General features: G+C 38.8%; 1 protein-coding gene across 1 annotated transcript; it reads left to right on the top strand.

Moving 5' to 3' along the window:
- The first annotated feature begins 463 nt into the window (after positions 1-463).
- On the top strand, positions 464-22771 carry pelp1 (proline, glutamate and leucine rich protein 1). The gene is made up of 17 exons (XM_055200830.2): positions 464-660; positions 1011-1075; positions 1212-1317; positions 1410-1559; positions 5211-5282; positions 5360-5419; positions 5515-5671; positions 5755-5887; positions 8282-8369; positions 8480-8568; positions 8732-8845; positions 9107-9251; positions 14376-14535; positions 14624-14679; positions 14846-15070; positions 18165-19961; positions 22213-22771. The coding sequence occupies exons 1-17, from the start codon at positions 520-522 to the stop codon at positions 22303-22305; spliced, it is 3651 nt and encodes a 1216-aa protein (XP_055056805.2). The 5' UTR covers positions 464-519; the 3' UTR covers positions 22306-22771.
- Positions 22772-23941: the final 1170 nt, after the last annotated feature.

Here is a 23941-nt window from a genome sequence, read left to right on the forward strand (position 1 = left end):
CTATAGTGCATTTAAGTATAGTTTTTACAAACAAATTTTATAAAATAAAATAATACTGGTGTGCGTCTTGAGACCAAAGGTGTTTTTAAATGAAGGCAGTTCAAACATGCAATATAGTCTGGGACTGTGAGAAGCCCTGTCTGGGAAACCGCCCCAAATACAGTATGCTTCCTTTTGAAGTGGGGTTAGGTAATACTTTGTATTTTTAAGATATGAATACCAGTATACAGTAAGTAATTTACAGTAAGTAATTGATTTTATTCAATAAAATTGAAATGTGAATTTGCTGTATCCCTTCTAGCCAAAGCCCTAGTCAAGGACCACGGTTTTGGCTAGAATTGATACAGCAAACGGATGTTGGGTTTTCGGGTTATGTTTGGGTGTAGGATTATCATCATTAATGTGAAAACAGCGCTCATCCGGCGAGATTTCACGAGATTTAGGCGTTTGCCTTATCCTTTCTAGCCACAACCACGGACCACTCGTCGCAGGGTTTTGACGTCACGCAGGGCTGGTAAGATGGCTTCTGCGGCTTGGCTGCATGGCCCCAACATAACGCGACTTACAGAGGGATTGGTGTCTTTTCTCAAGGAAGAGAGACCTGAACATTTGCCAGCTCTTCTTGCAAACTACCGCGAGCATGGAGCGGTTGGGACTCAGGTGGGACAGAGCTTTGCCATACAGTTTTGTTTACAGATGAAACGTGCGACGTGAGATCAGTACAGCGCGTCATTTATCATCAACGCGACGTGCGCTCGCTTTATTTTAAAATAAACGTTGTAGTGCTCATAATTATTTTTAAGAGATGTCATTTTATGTGTTTGATTTTTGTTTATTCTTTTTTGTTTAAACATTGCTGGAGACTTTTGTATGGTAGCCATTGAACAGCTGCCAAGTAGTTTAGTGTTCGTCTCTTTCATTCAAAAATTTTAGTTTTTTATATGAAAAACTCTGGGCAGAAAAAAAACTTTTTTGTTAAAAAATTTATTTGTTTTTGTCTCTTAAATCAGAGCACAGGAGCTGTGGGTGGTCTGGTGGGCATCAGTAATGCACGGCTCGGGTCCAGTAAAACCAGGTAAGTGTTTACTGTGAAAGAGTAACTAAAAGTTATCATAGAGAACTTGCCTTGAGGTATCACATTGTGCGATCGTTGAAATTTGTAGATCATGAATTAAGTACAGTCCCATATATGTGGTCACGCACTGTTTTAGGTTTGAGGGTCTCTGTCTGCTGTCTGTGCTGGTGAAAGACAGTTCGAGTGAAGTGTTTCAGCAGCACTGCATGTCATGGCTTCGATCGCTTCAGCAGGTCATTCAGGTGGACACATTGACTTGGATTTAATTAATGATTTATTTTTTAGATTTACGTATGAATTACTGATATTTGTACTTTTTCTCTCTATGACCCAGTCGCAGGCTCCTCTCCCCACAGTGCAGCTTGCCGTGAGCGTGTTACAGGATTTACTGCAGTACTCATCCCAGCTGCCAGAGTTGGCCAGGGAGGTGGGCCTTAACTCTGTCCTGGGCATTCTCACCTCCCTGCTTGGTCTCAAATCTGAGGTACACATTTGAAGGTTTTATTTATTTTGTATGTAGAAGATAGTCATATATCAAAATTAAACCAAACTACTATTTCTTATTTGTTTGATTTTTATGTCGATATATAGTAGAACTAAGGAATAGTTCCTCCGAAAGAAAAAAACCTTTTCATAGTTAACTCGCTCGTGCCATCCCAGAAACCTATATCTTTTCTTTTTCAGCTGAACACAAATTTTTGTTTTTTTGTTTAATGTTCTTTTACACTACTCAACTCCAACAAGCACATACATCCATCATAAAAAAGTGAAGTAATTGTCAAGTTTGCTAGCCAATGTAACCTCAGTTAACCCATCCCAGTGAGTTGTAAACACTGCAGCGCCCGGGGAGCAATTGGTGGAAACATGCCTTGCTCAAGGGCACTTCACTCGCAACCTGCTGGCCGTGAGGCTCGAACCATCGACATTTGGGTAGCAACTCTTACTCTTTAACCATAAGGCCATAACCGCCCCCCAAAATAACTTCAATAAAGGGTTAATAAATGTATTCTGAAAAGTAAATAACTCTATTTGAAGAAAAATATTTTTAGCTTGTTTAGCAAAATTGAGACCAACACACTGTTGCTTACTTGTCGTATGACATTTCATTGCAAGGCATGGTAGAACGGATTACATTATTACCATGCCAAGGTAATTGATTTTAGCACTAAATGTGTAAGTTTTGATTTCGTTTAAGCCAAATAAGCTTAAAATATTAAACGTTTTCTCAAATGCAAGAATTGTTTCACTTCTGAGCCCGTTTCAGAGTTTGTCAACCCTGAGTTTGTTAAACCTGAAATGAGGGAAACTCAGAATGGGAGGTATGTTAAAACCGAGACAGCAGGGTAAGTCAAGCCTGTTTCAGAAGGAGAGGTAACTTATACTCAGAGTCTGTTTCTGGGGTAACTTACTCTCTGAACCTAACCAGGGGTGCGTTTCCGGAAAGCAACTATGGTTGCAAGTTCTTTCGTTACCAATAGAGTATAATTGCCATCAGCTGCTTTCAGATGGAGCGACATTTACTACACAGAGCCGTAGTTCACTGACAAGCAATATCTCATTCATTCATTCAGGGAAATATCGCATTCATAATCGCAAGTGATTCATCCGCAATTATGAATGCGATATTTCCCCGCTTATCAGTGAACTACGACCCTGTGTAGTAAATGCCGCTCCATCTGAAAGCAGCTGAAGGCGATTTACTACTAATCAAGGAACCGTCTGTACTGACGAGATGCGAGTGACAATCCCGTGCGATTTATTGTGCAGCCCTTATAGAGTTCAACGGTAACAACGACCATAGTTAGCTAACGATGCTTTTGGGAAACGCACCCCTGGTCGGGTGCAGGTTTTATTCAGGCTGTCTCCTGCCCATTTTGAAAAGAGTAGCGGTGTTTAATTTCATTAGTTCATTTAGTACATTGATTTATTGTGTACATTTGTATTATGTACACTGTAAAACATTTTTTAGCTGTCTTTAAAAATTTAGGGTTAGGGTTAGGTCACTTGTAAAGCTAATATAATATACTTAGTTGCAGAGACCGTCTAAGTGACTAAAATGTCATGTGCTTTTAGGGGTTGTGCACACCAAAACTTTTAAACGCGTCTGAAAACGCCTGGACAATGCCAAATGCCAGCAGTTTTTCAGCTGAGTGCCAGCTTTCTTCAGCTAAGCCCTTTGGTAGCTGTGATACTTGAGCTGTTATCCGGTTGGTTGGTGTGGTAATGTCCCGCCCCTCCTCCATTGTGATTTGACGGCCGGAGAGAACTGACATTGACGAGCGGAGCTTTTCATCCAAAGTTGAATATTTTTCAACTCGCGGTGCTTAGCGCTGAGCGCCTAAAAACCGCCGGGCGCCGTTTTTCAGCGCGGAATAAAACTGCTAGCTGTTGGCTTATTTGAAAAATGCTAATCTTCCATTGGAAACAATTGGAAACATGCGCCGGCCGCAGGCGTAAAAGCTTTGGTGTGCACGCCCTCTCAGGAGCTGGACACACCAAAACTTTTAAACGCGGCTGAAAACGCCTTGAGGACGCCGAATGCCAGCTGTTTTTCAGCCGAGCCCTTTGGTAGCTGTGATACTTGAGCTGTTAGCCGGTTGGTTGCTGTGGTAATGTCCCGCCCCTCCTCCATTGTGATTGGACGGCCGTGTGAGAACTGACATTAACAAGCGGAGCTGTTCACTCTAAGTTGAATATTTTTTAACTCTCGACGCTCAGCGCCGAGCACGGAAAAACCGCTGAGCACCGTTTTCAGCGTGGAAAAAAACGCTAGCTGCTGGCTTATTTGAAAAACGCAGAGTTTCCATTGCAATCAATTGAAGACATGCACCGGCCGCTGGCGTAAAAGCTTTGGTGTGCACGCCCCCTTATAGAGGATCCTGTAGATGATGATGATGATGCATTCATTTGTAGGAAGTTACATTTATGTCGGGAGAGGATTTTATCAACTTGGTTAACGGTATTATTTTTCTTTGCAGTCATTTTAGATATATAAATATCTTTACGTGACTAATATCCTGCTCTTACATCTAAACCATTGCCTTTACATTTCTTATGAATTAACTCATCAGAACGGCTGGTCTAGTGGGTAGTGTGTGCGCAGTGGTCAGGACAGACGTACTTCGGCGACCTGAGTTCGAAAACAGGGCTGGCGTATTTTAGTTTTATTAATGACAAACATTTGTAAAGTTTGTAGCCTTTTATGCCAAAGTCTTATGCATAATTAAATTTTAGCTGAGCTGTTGTCGTCTTCTTCTTGTCCATGGTATTGCATCTGCATGAAAATTATATGGTGTAATAACATACAGTCCTCAGTTTTTTTTACTTTTGATATTTTAACCATGATGAAAAATTAAATGTACGCATTTACTAGAGTAGCAATTTCCAACAACATCTCTTTTCTTTAAAATATATGCTTGTTGTTGCTGTAAACTTGCAGCAGCACTTTCAGTTTTAGTAGTAAAAAGGATTCAGATCTTTTTTTGCGTGCTGTTGCCATGGCGAATCGTAATTTTGGTGCTTCACTGATGTTGGCTTTTCACAGTAGTTGTGCACGCGCTTAACACAGAATTAACCTACATTGAGTAGATTGAACGAACTCATTTCAGCTGTACTGTAACCGAAAGTTGGTTGAACTTCCTTACTGAATCGGGCACCAGGTGACATTAAATGGATAGTGCACCCAAAAATCTGTCATCATTTACAAACCCTTACTTTGTTCCAAACCTGTTTATTTATTTATTCTCCTGAACACAAAGATATTGTAATAAAGCAGGAAACAGAAGCACCATTGACTTCCATAGTAGGAAACATTGCTCAAAATGACTTCCTTTGTGTTCAGCAGAACAAAGAAATTAATACAGGTTTTTAACAACACGAGGGTGAATAAATGATGACAGAATTTTCATTTCTGGGTGAACTTTTCCTTTAACCCACTTTAGTTCTTGAATATTTTTTATTATAATAGATGTGCGAGTTGTTTTTGAAACTTCAACATGTTGATTGCTGTCTAAGGACATCCATGACTGAAAATTCATATACACTTATAAAGTCATATACCTGGCATGGCATGTAAGAGTGATAAGGAGAAGTTTTTTATTTTAGGTGGTAACAAATTTTTTTCCTCTTGTCATAGTGCCACCTAGCTGCCATGAAAGGAATGATGGCTTGTATGATGTACTACCCACGGGCCTGTGGATCTCTGAAGGTGAATAAATCCATACTGTCTCCTCAAAGTTATTAGTTACTTTTTGTTGCTAAAGCATCTGTTGTCGTTCCTCACAGGAGAAGCTTGGGGTGTACTTTTTGTCTAAGATGGACTCGGATATCCCTAAAGTACAAGAGGTTAGTTAAATCAATGCACGGTATGCATATTTAATTGTAGTGGCAATTTAACCAAAACTTCTCATGGTCATGTTCTCATTGTTTTCTAATGATAGATGGCTTGTGAGTGTTATGGGCGGTTGCCCTGCCTGGGTGGTGTCTTGGATCGTGGAGGGGGTGGGCACAGAGCAGAGGGATGGACCAATCAACTGCACTGCCTTCTAGCATCAGCAAATAGCATGATCGGACAGTTATACCAGGGAGCAGAAGCAGGTAAGTAATGAAACTATGTTATTTGTTTGTCTCATCTGAAAACCAAGAGTTTTTGTATGTCAAGTTTTCATTTGTTCTTTCAGAAGGGACAGTGCAGTATGAGGGTCCTGGCATGGAACTGCCTTTACCGCCTCTGGATGACATAGACCCACTATTAATCCTTCAACTCCATCATCGGTTCAAGGCCATTTGCATGGCTCTCAGACACACTCTCAGGTACAGTTTTAGTTTTGCCAATAGTATATGGTAAAATGGCTTGACATTTATGCTTTTCTAGGACAACCTTTTCTAGGAGTCGATCCTTCGTATTTTTAAGCTTCATAAGCCCTGATTTTCCTATATACGTTAGAGTTCCACGGGGGTAAAATTAAAATGATCCCAGAAATTAAAAGTGATTAGGTCTTGACTGAGAACAGGTAAGGGACACGACACAGCTAATCACTAAAATGATAGCAAAAGACACTTTGAAAACTTAGTTGAAGTCTTGCATTTTATGCAGAGAGATGCACGTTGTACATTTATGTTGTATAAGGCTTAATATTATGTAGAGTGCGTCATATAGAAAGCGCTTCGGTTTGTGTTTATTAACTCTTTAGTTTCATTCATCACACAGCTATTCCTGTAAGAGGTTTCTGTTAAAAATATTTAATTTCAGTAATAATCTTCTAGTATGTGTTCATTGTTCTCTCATAGTTTCTTCAAAATTAGGTTTTATTTGAGTGTTTTTAATAAAAATATTTTCATTTTCACCATGACGTGTAGCCCCCGCCCCCAGTTAATCGAGTACTCGTTCTTCAGACCTATGGATTAATCGAAATGAAAAAATGACATAAATGCACATCCCTATAAGTAATATATAATTTTTTTGTTTACTTCCCATCTATACGTTAATGCTGTGTTTTGAGAGATGTGAAGTACTTTTGTACTCGTTTATCACAAAATTTCTCAACTACACCATTAGCTTGCATGTAAAATATCGCATTTTTATTAAAAATTAACATAAATTATGATCGAAATTTGATTTAAATAGTTTCTAGATATTGATCTAAATGTTATGTGTTGAATTCGGCCGTCTGGTGTTTAGGAAAAAAAACATTAAAGAATTACAGTTTAGGAAATAAATCATTTCGACCAGCAGAGGCCCACAGAGACCCATTCATTTCACTGGATGTGGCCAACTGCTCACATCACTACTTTACTGATCAATTTTGTGAATTTATGTATATACATTTATAAACATTGGAAAGGGCATTAAAAATAAATAATATTTCCCACAGTACTTTTTTTGTAGTTTTTGATGCATTTTGAAATGCGCGTGCGTGCGTGTGTGTATGCGTGTTTTGTGTGTGACTTTGTCTTTATGTGTGTGTTTGTTTCCAATTGTCTTCACAAATAGAGGAATACCAGTATTTTTGTGACCTTGTGGAGACATTTTAAGGTCCCATATGAGGAAACAAGCTTAGTACCATTTAGATTTAACAAGCTTAGTACCATTTATTCTGGATGCATTTTTTTTTTTTGACAATTATTTTGTTTTGCATTTCCCATTCATTTTTAATTGGTGTCATTTTTACCCCAAGGGCCTCTTTTGTAATTTTTTTTTACACATCTTCAAAATGACTGAATCAAGCCCAGTTTTTTATATGAATATTGACAGATAGTCTAGAAAGTCACAAAATCTTCCAATGAGATGAACGGAACCATGTTTTTTAAAGCTCACGTGACGTAACACAAGCTGTTTCTGCATTTCTGATGTTAATCTGAAGTACCGTATAGAGTAGTATTACATCCTTTATATCTCCGAAGAGTCTTTAGTTTAATCAGATTAATAAAAGACAGATTATTTTTACAGAATCTTTCCAATAACGTACAAAAAATAATGAAGGAGGAGTTACTACCGGGGAGGAGCGAGTACGAGTCATGCAACACTATACAACACTGTTTAACTTATGATTCACTACATGTTCGTGTCATTTATATAATATGCGCGTGCCTATTTCCAACATAAGACAGAAGTCTTACTTACCGCATGCAACTCATGACCCGGTTGGGAAAATCCAGCGCATCAAACACACACGCAAATCTCCGCTGCTACCCCGGATAATAAACTATATCCATTGTTTTCATAAGACTGTCTTTCTTCTTTTTCTTGTTTCGTGCCATTGTTGAGTTTTGAAATTAAACAAAGCTGTGTCGCGTGATATGATGATGTTTGCAAGTTCTAGCGTCTCCCGCTGATTGACGGGTGGGTGGGGTTTTTCGGGGAAGTGCCCATATAAAAAGTGATGCATATAGAAACCCCTGAAACTTCAGCTGGACCTGTAATAAAAAAAACTTTTCGAAACCCTGCCGAAGTGCATTCAGTACAGAAATACTCTGTAACACGCCCAACTGCTTTTTTGACACTTTGCTTGAGGAAGCAACTCTATAACTGTGTTAATAAGTCAGAATGCTTAAAATGCCATTGAACCACCCCTTTAACTAAAGAAAAGTGACTTTGGGTTCAGATTGACCCCAAGGAACTTATCAGGGTTAATATCTGTTGAACCTAAGATGTTTGATAATGGTTTTTTGACATGATGTGCTCTGACATTAACTTTCCTCCTGTAGTGTTGGTCCAGCATCTTCAGTCCGTCTACCTGTTCAGAGCGTCCTTAATTTGGTGTGCCGAGCCTTGGCAGTCAGCACTAAGAGCATCGTAAGGCTTTTACTTACTGTCTCTATATATATTTATAAAAGTACATCAATTTAACATGACAGATTTACTTTGTGACGATGTGTGTACTTGTGGAATGGGTTTGTTTGCAGAGTCCAACAGGAGAGGGCTGTCTCAAGCTGTTGATTTTACCCTCCATACACAGTGACACCCTAGAGCTCCTCTCTGCTCTCATCAAGACGTAAGACACACACAGACAAACAAATACTCATATGGGACGTAGCACAGACAGCCTCGAAGTGTATTTAGTCTCTTAATGACCATCAATAATGTTTAACATTATCATGTTGTGTAGTCGTTTTGAGAGCTAAGGTCGTTCATTTGTAATGTTTTGTTTTTGACAGTGTTGGTGGTGGACTGGTCCAGTATAGCAGTGTACTCACAAGGCTATTCTCACAGTCTTTGTCTGCATGGGCACCTCTGCCTGAGACCAGTCTGGGCCAGCAAAGAGCCTACAGGTAATACAGAAACACCACTGATTATTGAAAATCACTTTTACACCGTTTACTGTATAAGTAGCCATCCGAGACAAACTTGAGTTTCCTGTGATGACTTGTGATCAGATTTCATCTCTTATTTTGTCAGTGCATTTGTAACTTAAAAGAGCTTGATATGTGTATACGACAAGTTTGTTTTTGTTTTCTACTCCATACCCACCATACACTGATTTTACTATAGGCTGACCTTTTGATTTGTTTTTGCATCTTTTAAATGTACAGTGCAGTGCGGGTGTCCGTGTACCGTGCTTTAGAGCTGTGGGTAAGGGTAGGCGGTGCCGCCCTGCTTCAAGGAAGCCCCTCCCACACAGAATTACTCTTCACTCACCTGATTGGTGACATCACGCCAGTGGCAGAAGCGGTCAAGGTGAAGCATGTTAAATATAAATCTTAAACTGAAAGTGTGTAACATACAAACATTGATTGGAATACAATTATTACAAATGTAAGGGGTCATGTTTATTAATGAAGGATAAGTTTACTTTTAAAATAATATTTCCTGATAATTTATTCACCCTCATGTCAAGATGTTTATGTCTTTCTGTCTTTAGTTTAAAACAATTTAAGTTTTTGAGGAATGTTTTTTTTCTATTTAGTGGACTTAAATTTTGTCATGCGTGATCTTTCAACTTGATTATTTAATCATGGATTAAAGTTCTCCGTCGTAGCGACGGATTTCCGTCGATTGCAGCGAGTCTACGACGGATTTCCGTCAGTTGCAAAATTATTAAAATATCTTTTCATAAAGACGCGTGTATTCACCTTGTTAAGTGGAATGTGATCAAAGCCTGGAGTGGAGCCAAATCACGTTCCTCTCTCCACTGTAAGCGTTCTAATCACTACACACCAGATCCACTCCGGGTTTTCTGTCTGTATCTCACGTTAAACTGAGATACCTTTATTTCTGCTAGCATGGACATACTTGTAATGCAGGAAGGATCCGATGTTTTGGACATCGATAAAGGTGTATAAGACCAAGGGAGATTAACTTGGCTTAGTGAAATGAGGAAGATTGGCAAGCCTTTCAGTTCGTGGGCTAAGAAAATCAAACAACCAGGTAATTTACGTGTCTTTGCACAGTAAGCATAGGGTCCTGTATTTTGGGGGTAATTGATTTGTCTCATACGTGATCGTTTTTTACTGCTACGCTGATCTAACCACTTGCTGATACAACGAGTTTGTTAAACTCATGGGTAAACTTCACGTGGCGCAAAGATGACATCAAAATCCCGTGAAAGCGAACCGAGAACTCATTAGACGAGACTGCTTCTGAAATGCTCTCGCAGTACTTTGATGTCACCCACCTGTCAGTTCTTGCAGTTGCATGTGCGCGTGGTCAGGAAATCTTGACGTTTGTACATGTATCCGCATTCAAAAACAAGTGATTTTAAATTGAAACAATAACAACAGTCTTTATGTGCGTGCTGTTTCTGCATGAGGGGAATACGTTAAACAAGTCGCGCATTCGCTTCTCTTTGAGCTTGTGAGTATTTTTGCCGCTTTATTGGCCTTAAATACACATAAGGTTATGCGTCAAAAATCTCGTCTTTGCAAGTATCCTCAAACACGACCATTTAGGGCTTAGGAGAAAGTAAACAGCAGAAAAAAGGGTAAGTTACATTTTTTACCTTTACTAAAATATTGTTTATTATCCTTATTTCATCACTGACTGTTTATCCTTAGTGAGCTTGAATTTTGTTCTTGTGTAATATACACAAGTTGCGTACAATGCGTTGTTTTAAGTGCATAACATTGCGCATAAAAAGCACCTCAGCCCTGCCTCTATTGTAAAATAATAATTTTTGATAAAGAGTACAGTCATTCAATGTACAACTGTCACTATGATTACAGCCATCCTGTGCGAATTGTATACGAGTTTTATTCGAGTTGCTCGTTCAGGGTTTATATTCATACATAACGTTACTGTATTAGAGCTGTGACTGTAAGCTGTTGTGTGAGCAGAACAGACCCTGGATTGTTCGTTTATGTGCACTGAATAATTTGATATAAACATTTCTGTACCACTTTTAAAAAAAGTTGTATTTGTTCACATTATTAAATGCATTATATAACATGAACAAACTATGAAAAATATAGAGTATATAAGCATTTATTAATTCATGTTTATGTCCTTAAAGTAATTGATGTTAGTTCATGGTGCATAAAACTAATGTTAACAGTTTCAACCTTGATTTAAAAAAATGTATAAGTAAATGCCAAAATTAATAAGATTTACAATTAATAAATAATTAAGATTCATTAAAGGTGGTGATATTAGTATTTCTTTTTATATAGTGAGTTATTTAGCTGTTTCACCTTAATCTGAAATGCCCTGCAAACTACATCTTACAGAATCAATTTTTTTAGTTTGTCACAAGTAGATTAACATGACGGGATAACGTTTTTAACCCTTAGTGCAGGAGTCACAAGTGTTTTGTTTTAGACCGATATTAAAGGTAATGGTTCAATTAAAGGAAAGTAAAGCTGTAAATTAACAAACTATTTGTGTTGTAATTAAGTGTTAATTCACAAAAAAACATACTCGCACTGCTGCTGTATTTCATAGTGACAGTTGGCAAACCTATAAATGCCACAGTAGACTTCAATATGGCATTAATGGCAAAAAACATCTCCCCTTAGAATGCTATTGGTCTCGCCTGTTTACAAGGAATATGACTTGGCCTGAAAAAAATTTCAGTCAGAAGAATTTTTTTCACTTTAATCCATGTTTAATGCATAAGGTTGCGTCACAGGGGTAGTGCAAGATGAGAAGATATGGTTAAAAAGATTTTTTTTTTTGTTGCGAAAATAAAAGTCCTATGCCTCGGGTGGGATCGTTTAGAGCCCTTTGAAGTAGACCCCTGCAAGCCCGTCGGGGCCCAACGGGCCTGACAGGCTAAGCCCATTTGGACCGGGCTCGGGACGTTTTATTTTTGTTAAACAGACCGGGCTCAGGCTTATTTTAGCGTCTCTCCTCATTGTGTGTGTGTGTGTGTGTGTGTGTGTATGTGTGTTTGCGTGTGTAGCAGAGACAGCGCGCATCTGAGGCTATGTTTACATTAATGGGTTTATCCTTTAAAACGTTCGTTTTGCTACGTTTACGCCTTTCATTTACACACCACCGTTTTCGACCCTCATAAACGGATTCATTCGCAAAAGCTGCAGACCCTGTTTTAGTTTGAGAACTCAGACGTTGCTCTGAGTGTAAATGAACGTAGATGGAGTCTTATGTAAACGAACAGCTCATGTTAACGTGACAGCGCATCATTTTCAAAGTAAAAATTATTTTTATTCAGGTAAATGAAGGTTTGCAACGAAGGTTTTGCCAAAAATAGTAAACATCTACCAACCAGCTATTATAAACGCTATATCAGATTGTTTTGTGTATCCTTATAGATAATGTCTGTTTTATATTTATGTTTGAGTATTGTTGGGTATGAATATTGTTTTAATGTTGTTTATGTTTTGTTAAAATTTATTTAGCTTATTACGAAAGATAGACTGTAATTTTAAACGCTATATGGGGCGTTGTAAAGGTCAATTTGAAGGGAGAATTGTAATGGGTCAGACATTATTTTCGAGTTTAATTTAAGTTTTTCTTGCTACTTTAAAATAAATTCCGTTTCATATAATTTGTCTCTTAATTTTAACCGATGTTTTGTTGATAAGTTTTGTGAATATAAATTAATAAAAACAAAAAATCAACGTCATATTAATATTTAATGCTCGTTTAGCCGATTGCGCTTTTTGCTATTTCTGTTGCTAGCGGAGGATGTGCACGGACCTCGCACACTGTTAAAAATTAATGTCATACTAATTCTTATTAATTAATTGCACACTGAACAGCGACAGGTAAGGGAAGATAAGTTATTTAGTGTTTTTCTGAAAAATACAGTCAGTTCGTACAAACATTTTCAAATGGACTATAAGATCATAAATATGAACTGTGAACATGAACAATGAACTATTATAACTCCCTACATTAAAGCAATAAGCATTTCTGTAGGCTAAAGCTATACTTCACCTCTTATTATGTTTGAGTGCGCGTCCGAGAGAGAGCGCGCACGTCAGAGAGAGCTTAAAAGTGATTGATATTGGTCTCGGGTCAGGTTGGGTTCGGGCTGAAAAAATTGCAGGCATTGTCGGGCTGGGGTCGGGTAGGGCTTGAACACTTCGGGCCAGGGCCGGGTTAGGGCTGGAGTTTTTGGCCCGTGCAGGGCTCTACTTTGAAGCTGCATGAAACGGTAATTTGGACCTTCAAAACATTGAGACTAATTTAAGTCCACTATGGCCTTATACACACTGTAAACTTTCGGGAGTGACAACCGCATTAAAATGCAGGAGTAAATCCCCTAGATGTCCGTTTCATGTCTGTATGGAACAAGACTCACTCCCAAAAATTCTGCCGTCTCGCATGCTTATTATCACTCACAGCTTTGACCAAAATAATTTAACAGCGTTATGTTTTGCAATAAACCTCCGTCTTGGCTTTGTGCATTGTATGCATTTTTGAGGCTGCTCCACAGCGTGCTGTCTTGCAGTGTTGTCAGGTCCTCGTCTTTTTTGTACATGCATACTGTTTTGGCGCATAACTCTTAAGGCTTTTGCCTTGTAAAGCGATCAAGATTTTTGGTTAATAAAGTGTGAAGGTGCCAATATTTTGATCTTTTGAGGTAAAGCATTTGGATTTATTTCGGTTAATTATTGATTTTTCTTGTTCACTGTTTTTTTAGTGCAAGATCTGGCAACAGTCAGCAAATGTTCGTGCCTCTGTCATATTCTGCACCGCGCATAATATATAAGACTTTTTCCCCTTCCGCGGTTTTGAGATCTGTCATGTCCATGATGCATGCTTAAACACTTTGGGGTGGTTCCCGGACAGGTATTAGACTAGTCCTAGACTAAAATAAATGTAAGAGCTGTCCAAACTGAAAACAAGTTGCACTGACATTTCTTAAAATACATCATTGCCCTCTGTTTTGCCTTAAAATGCACACAGGTAATGTATTTAGTAAGGCATGTCAGTTTAATTAGGAAATATAACTAGTTTTAACAAAGGCTTAGTCCTGGTTTAAGCTAATCCCTGTCTGGGAAACGACCCCTTTATTAACTACTAGTTCAGTTCGGTTATGTACACACTATGCAGAGTGTCTGTAAATGCGGTTGTCACTACCTGCATTTTGCGAAGTTAATTCGGTTGTAGAATGTGGTTGTCAGTCCCGTAAATTATTGAATTGTGTGTGTGTACAGAACAGGATTAAACATTAAAAGGTGAAGTGACAACTGAATTAATATGCAGTGTGTACAGGACCAATATAGAGAAAAATCCTGGAATGTTTTCCTCAAAAAACTTGATTTCTTTTTGACTGAAGAAAGAAAGACATAAACAGCTTGAATAACATGGTGGTGAGTAAATTATCAGGAAATAGTTTTTTAAAAGTGGGCTTATCCTATATCTTCATGCATTTTTTTTTTTTTTTTATATATAAAGCTTCGTTCAGGAGCACAGTCAGCTATGCCCGATCTGATGGTTTCTGCTAGTAAACCAGGGCCTCGGCGAACAAAAGGATTGGGAATGAGTGACGGGGTCTTGCTACAGAGGAAAGGAGATGTGTTAGCCAATCAAGACACGTGTGTCGCTGCTCTTCGTGGTGAGAAACAAGTGACACTCATTGAATGTAATATTTGCAACATGTAATATACTCTCATTTTCACTAATTACAAACAACTTTTTTCTAGCATTGAGACAGATCATTTTAACAAGTGGAACTTTAATGAAAGAAGATCTGCATAAGGTTAGTCCATTACATCTTTAAAAAATGACTGCATAGCTAGGTTTTAATGGCACAAGTACATTCTGCATTTTTTTTATATAAAAAAGTCATACTACTATATAGCTGAGATGTGTATGGAAAGATGTCTTGCATGTTTTTTGTCTAAACACACTCCCTCCCTTATTAGAGGATACAGGACCTGGTGGTGCCCCTTTGTATAAGGCTACAGCAGCAGTCTCGCTGTGCACTGGATCCAGGCACTGTAAGTGGGCAGTATGGCAGTCCTACCCCTCGCCGAGAGCTCTACCGCCTCTTACTGGCACTTGTGTTGGTGCCCTCGCCCCGCTGGCCGCCTCCCCTCTCCTGTGCAGTGTCTGCCTTCAGCCATGGACGCAGAGATCAAAATATTATGGTGAGAGAACATTGTTACTAAGGACAGCACAAATCTATGTCAAACCTGTCCATTGCATGCTTTGTCATGCATTGTGAACAGTCATATTTGTTAATACTTCACACAAGCCCATACCTACTAGTGGGAGACTCACTGTAGTGAGCTTTCACAAACATTAGTTTTATAGTAAACATTATGCTGTTAAAAACAAAACCACTGAAATACAACCAAAGTGTTGCGTAAGGTAATAAGTCTTTAGTTTCCTATAGCTTTATGTGTTCCTATGTCTCAGTGGTTTCAATCCTAGGAAACACACACCCACAAAAAAATGTATTGTAACACTTTATAAGGTTGTATTAGTAGACATTAGTAAATGCATTTACTAATAAACGATGAACAATATAGTTACAGTTACAGCGCTTGATTTTATAACTGAATAAGTAAATGCTGAAATTAACATGAACGAAGCAACACTAAATAGTTTTTTTTACCTTAAAATACCATTTCCAAAAAAGTTTCAGTCGTTCATCCACTCGAAACAGTGTGAACGGCACTTTCAAATTCGCTTTGCAGCCCTCTATCGGCCAAAACCGCACTAAAGAACCGCACTGTAGTTCGAGTGAAAACTATAAAAACTTGCTCCACGGCAGACCTACAATCCAATCAGAGCCAGCTTTGCTGCAGTAGGCTAAATTATTTATGACAGTGGGAATCGACAATTCCGCTTCCAATCTAAAGGGGGAGCAAAGAGCAAAAACTCTTAAGTGTTGCTTTAATAAATGCTGTAGAAGTAGTGTTCATTGTAAGTTCATGTTAGCTAATGTATTAACTAATTCAAAGTTAACAAATACAACCTTATTGTAAAGTGTTACCAAATGTATTCATTGTAATGCACTTTGGATAAAAGCGTCTGCCAAATGCATACATGTAAATGTCGGGTTTTTTTTGTTTGTTTCAGTTTATTTTGGTATTTTTAAGCATTAAGCATAATTAGTTGATTATGTTTTGTTAATGGCAGTTGTGTTAGCGTAACGAAACAAAGGATATCAAACTATAAACTAAAAAAGTTGATACTATTTTCTTGAAACGTGTTGATTGCTTTAAACTGATAATACGTGATTTTTTTTAAGCATTGTGTCATTGTACCAGTTTCGGAGTCGAGTTTTACAATGACCAGCAGATGTCCTCAGTGTGTGGTAGTTTATCCTGCTTTAAAACTAAATCATCTTTGAAGCACAAATGCATTTGTACACACACAGCATAATTTTTTTAAGTGACAGAGTGTCAGTGTCCGTTGTTTATTATATTATACTTGATGCATAATATGCATATTACTTTGAAAAATCAAAAAAATTTCAGTGCCTCGGGAGTCAATAAAATGAACACATTTTTTATTTAATTATTAAAATATTAGCATGAATATGCTTATCTTCCTTTCTAAAATTTGATTACATTTTTAGTTTAATAAATATGGGTGTTAAAGTTATTGTATATCAAAAAATGATTTTTTTTAAGCAATTAAACTTCTCAGAAAATGTTTTATTTGCTTACCATTTACAAGAATATCACTGCCTAAAATCCAATCCTATGTTTACTTTTCCGTTCAAACAAGCAAAGATTTATATGCACCTGTGTATTTACCTAACCTGTATGAACATGCCTATGTGTTCAAAATGTCAGTAAACAATAATTGACATTTCAAAGACATTCATTTTGACAGAGAAAGCACATGATCTCTTTCTCATGTGGTTGCTTTATTTCACTGTAACGGGGGAGTGAATATTTGCCTGAAAATGACGCACAAGTCTGTAACTGGAGACGTGTTTCACGTTTGTAAATGTGTAGTATCGAGACGTAAAAAGAAACAGTCTCATAGCAAACTCATTCATTTAATCTTGTTTATTTTTAGCGTGTTGATGCACTAAAATATGAACTCCCACAAAGTTAAAATTACCCTGCCTTTCATTGTTTCTTCACACAGTTATCATATTTCTCCATGTGTAACTGTGATTTTAATGATGGCATCAGCAAATACTGTTTGTAATCCTTTAATGCAAGAGGTGGTTGAAAATAGGGTTGAGCGGGGCACAAACTAACACGGGGTTAATTATATCGCAGCAACTTTACATATTTTTGCAGGGCCGAGCAATTTGTGCTTTTGGTCTTTTTCCCTAACCGTCAGAAGATGCTCTCCTGTGGATTTCTGAAAAGTTTTGATGTGTTTTGGTTAAGATATTGAACAAAGAGTGTTTTGGAGGCATAAAAGTAACATTTTATATTATGTTTTTATCGATTTCTGAGTTGGGTGTGTGAGTCACCAAATCCAATCTTAAATTGTCTTAATCACTGTCTTGTTACCTAAAACATAACAGCATTTTGAAACATTTCAGCAGCTCCTAGTAACTGATAGCTGGGATTGAAAACATTTTTACAAAGGGGGGTTAGTTGTAACACAGTGTTACAATTAAGCATCAGGTATAGAATGATAATGAAATGAAAACAATGTAAATGCTATTAATCAAAATAATAATAAAAAAATCTTGTTTTAATTATGTAGCCCTTTAAAAAAAATCTATTTATATGCATTGATGCATAATACAAGGATGGTTAGATGAAGGGTCATGGATGGATGAATGTGTGGATATCTATCTATTATATGCAGATATATGAACAATATCCACTATTAGTATATAGACAGAATTTTATTGAATTATTTGGGTTTAAACTAAATTTTCTAGCAGATGTTACAACAAACCCTCAGTTTGTTACAATGAACCCCACCTATGGGGTAAGCTGTTACATTTGCACTCCTGTCACTTTTGTTGTAATTGTACGATAACAGTAGGTCCCACAAACAAACTTTAAGTGTTCATTTGTAGCAGAGATGTGTGTGTTGATTGTGTGAAAAAAGTATTAATCTAACTTAAATATTTTTTGAATGACAGAGCCAAAGCCAAAAAACATTAGGTTGTGCCCCGCTCTCCCCTATTACCTTTGAACAGTGAACAGTGGTGGTGTTATGTTTATGTAATGGTAAATTCAAATTTTACTGTCCTAGCTCGGGGCTATTTATGCTAAATAATTTCCTCCTCGCTCTCTCTGTCTATTCTCATAGGTTTCATCATTCTGTGCGGAGGCCCTGACCATATGCAACACCCTTATTCATCCTCGTACCCCCTCAATCTCCCTCCCTCTCACACCTCTAACTCTTAAATCTACCCCATCTGCCCCTGTCCTCGCTTCGGGCCAAAACCCCTCATTATCCATCCCTAACCTTCTTAGTGGCCCTGCAACAGCACTGCCCTTCCCTGCCAGGCATCCCATCGGTTTAGGTCCCACTAATCTCCTTGGCCCTCTGGACAACCATCTCCCTTTGGTTCCACCAGTTCTTTCCACCCCAGCAGGCCCTACCGCCGCCCCAGGTGACCTACTACTCTCTCCTAGCCAACACAGTGAACTGGCAGGCCTTGGGGCCCCTGAGGGCCAGCGGCAAGTTTTTGTACGCTATGACAAAGAGGAGCCAGAAGATGTGGAGATCTCACTAGAAAGTGATTCGGATGATAGTGTGGTCATCATGCCACCAGGTATGATAATGGAGATGCAAGATGGAGCTGCTAATGCACAAGCATTGTCCCAACAGCCACCACCAGGAGGAACCTTGCCTCCTACCGCCCCAGTCGTGGGTGAAGTTGGATCAGTTGAAGCCTCTCTACCTAATGAGCTCACCACATCCATTCCACACCAGATTCTTCCAGCGAATGCCAATAACATTAATTCTTTCCCTGGACCAAGTCAGACACCCCAGCTTGTTTCTTTAGTTCCGCCTCTGAATTCTGCAACAGCTCCACACTCTGCATCCCCTGGTGGTCTCGCAGATTCCCTTGCAGGAGGTCCCCAACTTCAGCACATGCTGATGCAGACTTCTCCAGTCGGACAGCCACCTCCACTCGGAATGTCTATACAGATGCAGCTTCAAAACCAGATAGGCCAGACCAGCCGCCAGCAGCCCTCGGGAAATGAGGTGGACCAAAACGTTATCAACATCAACAGCTCAGATGACGAAGAGGAGGAGGAGGAAGAGATGGAAGATGAGGATGAAATGGGTGACGAGGAAGATGAAGATGAGTGCTTGGAGGATGAAGAGGAGGAGGAAGGCAGCGACTTCCCAGAGGATGAGGAGTTCTACGACGAGGAGGAGGAGGAGTTTGATGACTTTGATGAAGAAGAAGAGGATGAGGAAAGCGAGGAGATCCAGCCAATAGAGCGAGACAATGGCAGAGTAATGATAGGCGAGGGGGAGGCGGAGGTGATGATCGAGCCGGACGAGCAGCAGGGGGTGGGAATGTTCTGCATGGAGAGAGACCAAGAAGTAGAAGGTGGGATTCAGGAAATGGAAGGTGTCAGGAGCATTTATGCAGATGATGGGATTAAGGAGAAAGCAACTGTGGAGGAAATTGAGAACATCGGAGCGGTTGAGAGAAGCGAAGGTGTCGTTGTCAAGCAACAAATCGAAACTCTCTTAATCAGTGAAGATGCCGAGAGCCACGAAGAGGAGGATACCACAGTCGAAGCAGTTGAACCAGAAGTCAGAACATGGGAGCAGGAAGCGGAAAGACCAGATGATGACACCGAACAAGCTGGGCCATCCCAACAGTGTCAGGAGCTGCCCGCAGAGGGTGAAATTAAAGAGCAAGAGCCGGAATTACAGCCAGAAGAAAAAGACACCCCAAGTACAGCATCCACGTCAGAGCAGCCTGCGACACAGATTGTAGAAGAGACGGCAGAGGATGAGAAAGTGAAAGTTGAGGAGGAAGATGATGATGATGATGATGCAGATGCCAGAGGAACAAAGAGGAAAATGGAAGATCGCGAAGAGGGAGAGTCTACCGAACAAGGCACAGAAAAGAAAAAGGTAAAAATTCGTATTGTTTAATGAACAACTGGCCAAGCAGCCATGTTTGGGGAGTCTTTTTGACTACAGCAAATGGTCTAGTCTAGTGGCTTTTGCAGCTTAAACTGTCCCGGAACCATACACATAGAAGAGTCATCTGATTGAAAAGTAAGATATACAGTATGTTCTGTTTTTACATGCCCTTTAAAGGCAGCGTTATTGGCAAATAGACCGTAGGAAGTGTGAAAGTGCCTCACTCTTTTATAAAAAAATGTACAAAAACAATTATCACAGAAAAAGTAAATCGAGAACTAGATATAATGATTAATGGTTAACCGCTATAAAAATGTCCAACGGTTCGTATTACCGCGTCATTTTAACTCTGCCAGTGTCACAGCTCAAAACCCCCTGTCCAGCATCAACCAATTTAAGCAATAACATTAATTTGGTGTATACATTTCAATGTTTCTCATACATACATCTGCGCTATACGTGACAATTAAACTCACATTTAAAATAAAAAGGCTCATAACAAGACATTGATGAGAAGAGCAACAGCAGCAAGGCTTCAATGTAAATGTATGGTGATTTTGTCAGACGATGTCGCGTTTATAAATCAGGATTTTAGCAGCAGTTGGATTAAACACTATTTAACGATCTAAGCGCATTGTCTAAAGTGCACGGTCTAAATGGGCGTGTCCAATGCCACTTGCTAATTTAAAGCTCATGTAACACACGCTGATTTTGCATTTCTGATGTTAATCTGGAGTACCTATAGAGTAGTATTACATCCTTTATATCCCCGAAGAGTCTTTAGTTTAATCAGATTTATAAAAGAAAGATTAGCTTTACCGAATCTTTCCGATAACGTACGAAAAAATTGAGGAGTTATAACACGGGAGGAGCGAGTAAGAGTCATGCAACACTATACAACACTGTTTAACTTATGATTCACTACATGTTCGTGTCATTTATATAATATGCATGCGCCTATTTCCAACATAAGACAGAAGTCTTACTTACCGCGTGCAACTTGTCATGACCCGGTTGGGAAAATCCACCACATTAAAACATACACGCAAAACACCGCTGCTACCCCGGATAATAAACTATATCCATTGTTTTCATAAGCTCTAGCGTCTCCCGCTGATTGAAGGGTGGGCGGGGTTTTCCGGAGGGAAGTGCCCATGTAAAGAAGTGATACGTATAGAAAATCCCTGAAATGTCAGTTGGACCTGTAATCGAAAAAAACTTTCCGAAACTTGTACGAACCCTGACGAAGTGCATTCGGCACAGAAATACTCTGAAAAACAATCCATCTCCATTCACTTTGTATTGCATGAGGCTGCCTCCTTGTCATTTCTGGCTTATAACAAAAACAGAATGATGCCTAAAAGCTGCTGTGTGACAGAGTGTACAGCTAACAAGCCAAAAAACCCAGAAATATGTTTTTATAAGCTGTCGACCCCAAAAATGAGTGTTTCAAGACACAAAAGTGGATCGGCGGTTACTTTTCTCTCCAGTAGACGTAGTTGTAATAATAGTACTACTATGAAAAGTTGCATGTATCCACGTTTGCGTATTTCTGGGTTTTTTGGCTTGTTAGCTGTACACTCTGTCAGACAGCAGCTTTTAGGCATTTATTCTGTTTTTTGTTAGAAGCCAGAAATGACAAGGAGGCAGCCTCTCGAAATACAAAGTCCATGGAGACGGATGGATTGTTATCCTCCCGGTGGGCGTGGTTTTCAGGTTATGACGCGTTGTGCTCTGTCTCTATACTTTAAAAGGTGTCAGATTAAAGGTCTATGCATTGTTTTGCATGGATTTTGTAAGATATACATCACAGGCATGCTTGCTCAGCCAGAATCACCCCGAGGTCGGGATTCCAGTTGCAAGAGAATGCAGTGCACACCGCCGTAAAAAACTGGGTCTTGCTCACCCCTCAATTACGTAATTTTAAACGTCAAAGACGTCAAGTATAAACAAGGCACAAGTCTTTTCTGGTTTTGTGCCCAATATGCATTAAGCAAATCGACTAAGGAGGTCTGTTGGTGTGCCATCTGAAACAAGAATACTTCTGGCTTTAGTCTTGATTTGTTAAATTAAACAAATTAAGAAAAAACAAACAAGTTGAAAATGCTTTGTTTGTGATGCTGATGTCTTTTATTTGTATACAAGTAAAACTGTTATTTTAAGGTTTATTCTGACATGCTGCACTAGCTGATGTGTAACTGTGACTCGTTTCTCTTGCTCAATTTCTTCTTATCTCCAGAAGGATGATGAGGCAATGGCTTCCATGCTGGCTGACTTTGTTGACTGTCCTCCAGATGATGAAGACCATGGTGCTTCACAGTCACAGACCTAACATGACTTCTCACTTTGTCAGACATCACATCACTGGTGTGTTGAAATCGACAGTAGCATTCTGAGATCTCACACGTGTTCACATTTGACTGATACTGTACTTTCAAAGTCTACTTTAGTTTAACTTTGTTAGCTCCCAAGTTGTTTTTTGTGAATAAGCCAATTCTGTGATATTCATTATATTACCCATGAAAAAGATGGCTAACATGATGAGAGTAATACACTTTAAAGATATCATGGTCAGTCATTTTTCTTTCAACTGGATTTGCAGAACTTTGAAAACCTGTCAGCATAATACAGGTACTACAAAAAGTGCTTTTTCAGTTTGATGAATTGGTTTGTGTTATGTTTCGTGGCCTTCTTTTCCTAACATCATCTGTATGTAACTGTCTGTCAATGCATGTTATCGTTCACTGATTGATTTTTTTTATATATAAAAATGCAATAAAGTGAATCTTTCATTGTAATTGGTTGATGTTCTGTAAAAAGACAACACCATTTCTAATAACAACTCAGAAGATTTTACATGGTTAATTATATGTGTGAAATTATTTGAGCTACACTCTAAAAAAAAAATGCTGGGTTATTATTAACTCAGCATTTGGTCAAAAAAGGACGAGCCCAGCAGCTGGGTTGAAATAAACCCAGAAAATGTGTATATTTGACCCAACAATGGATTAAAACATCCCAGCATAGGTTAGATTACAACCCATCGGGCTTGCTCGTCCCTTTTTTGACACACACTGTAAAAATATCAAATCAACAAATAGTTTTGATGCTTTAACTTAAAGGAATAGTCTACTCATTTTCAATATTAAAATATGTTATTACCTTAACTAAGAATTGTTGATACATCCCTCTATCATCTGTGTGCGTGCACGTAAGCGCTGGAGCGCGCTGCGACGCTTCGATAGCATTTAGCTTAGCCCCATTCATTCAATGGTACCATTTAGAGATAAAGTTAGAAGTGACCAAACACATCAACGTTTTCCTATTTAAGACGAGTAGTTATACGAGCAAGTTTGGTGGTACAAAATAAAAAGTAATAGCACTTTTGGGAGTACTTCGACTCGGCGCAGTAACACCCTCCCTCTCCCATTATGAGAGGGAGAAGGGGAGCGGACTTTTCAGGCGAGTCGAAGTACTCCCAAAAGTGCTATTACGCCATAAAATATAGTTCCTCTTTTAAATCCGCTTAGAAAAGCGCTACGTTTTATTTTGTACCACCAAACTTGCTCGTATAACTACTCGTCTTAAATAGGAAAAACGTTGATGTGTTTGGTCACTTCTAACTTTATCTCAAAATGGTACCATTGAATGAATGGGGCTAAGCTAAATGCTATCGAAGCGTCGCGGCGCGCTCCGGCGCTTGCGTGCATGCGCGCAGATGGTGGAGGGATGGATCAACAATTCTTAGTTAAGGTAATAACATATTTTAATATTGAAAATGAGTAGACTATTCCTTAAGTTAAACCATTATAACTTGTTTTTATAATTATGTCAACAAGTCAAAACTTAAAATGGTAGGTTGAATTGACTTGCATTACCAAGTTGTTTTTCATGATGCATTTTTTTACAGTCCAATGCTGGTTTAAAAATAACCCAGCATTTGTTTACAGTGCGTTACATCAATATTA

Source organism: Misgurnus anguillicaudatus, chromosome 21, assembly GCF_027580225.2.
Source record: "Misgurnus anguillicaudatus chromosome 21, ASM2758022v2, whole genome shotgun sequence".
Lineage (NCBI taxonomy): Eukaryota > Metazoa > Chordata > Actinopteri > Cypriniformes > Cobitidae > Misgurnus > Misgurnus anguillicaudatus.

Bases quoted from the DNA above. Each gene is read 5' to 3' on its own strand.
- pelp1 (XM_055200830.2), top strand. From the start codon at position 520: ATGGCTTCTGCGGCTTGGCTGCATGGCCCCAACATAACGCGACTTACA. The intron at 661-1,010 runs GTGGGACAGAGC...CTCTTAAATCAG, and splicing joins ATGGAGCGGTTGGGACTCAG to AGCACAGGAGCTGTGGGTGG. The intron at 5,283-5,359 runs GTGAATAAATCC...CGTTCCTCACAG, and splicing joins GGGCCTGTGGATCTCTGAAG to GAGAAGCTTGGGGTGTACTT.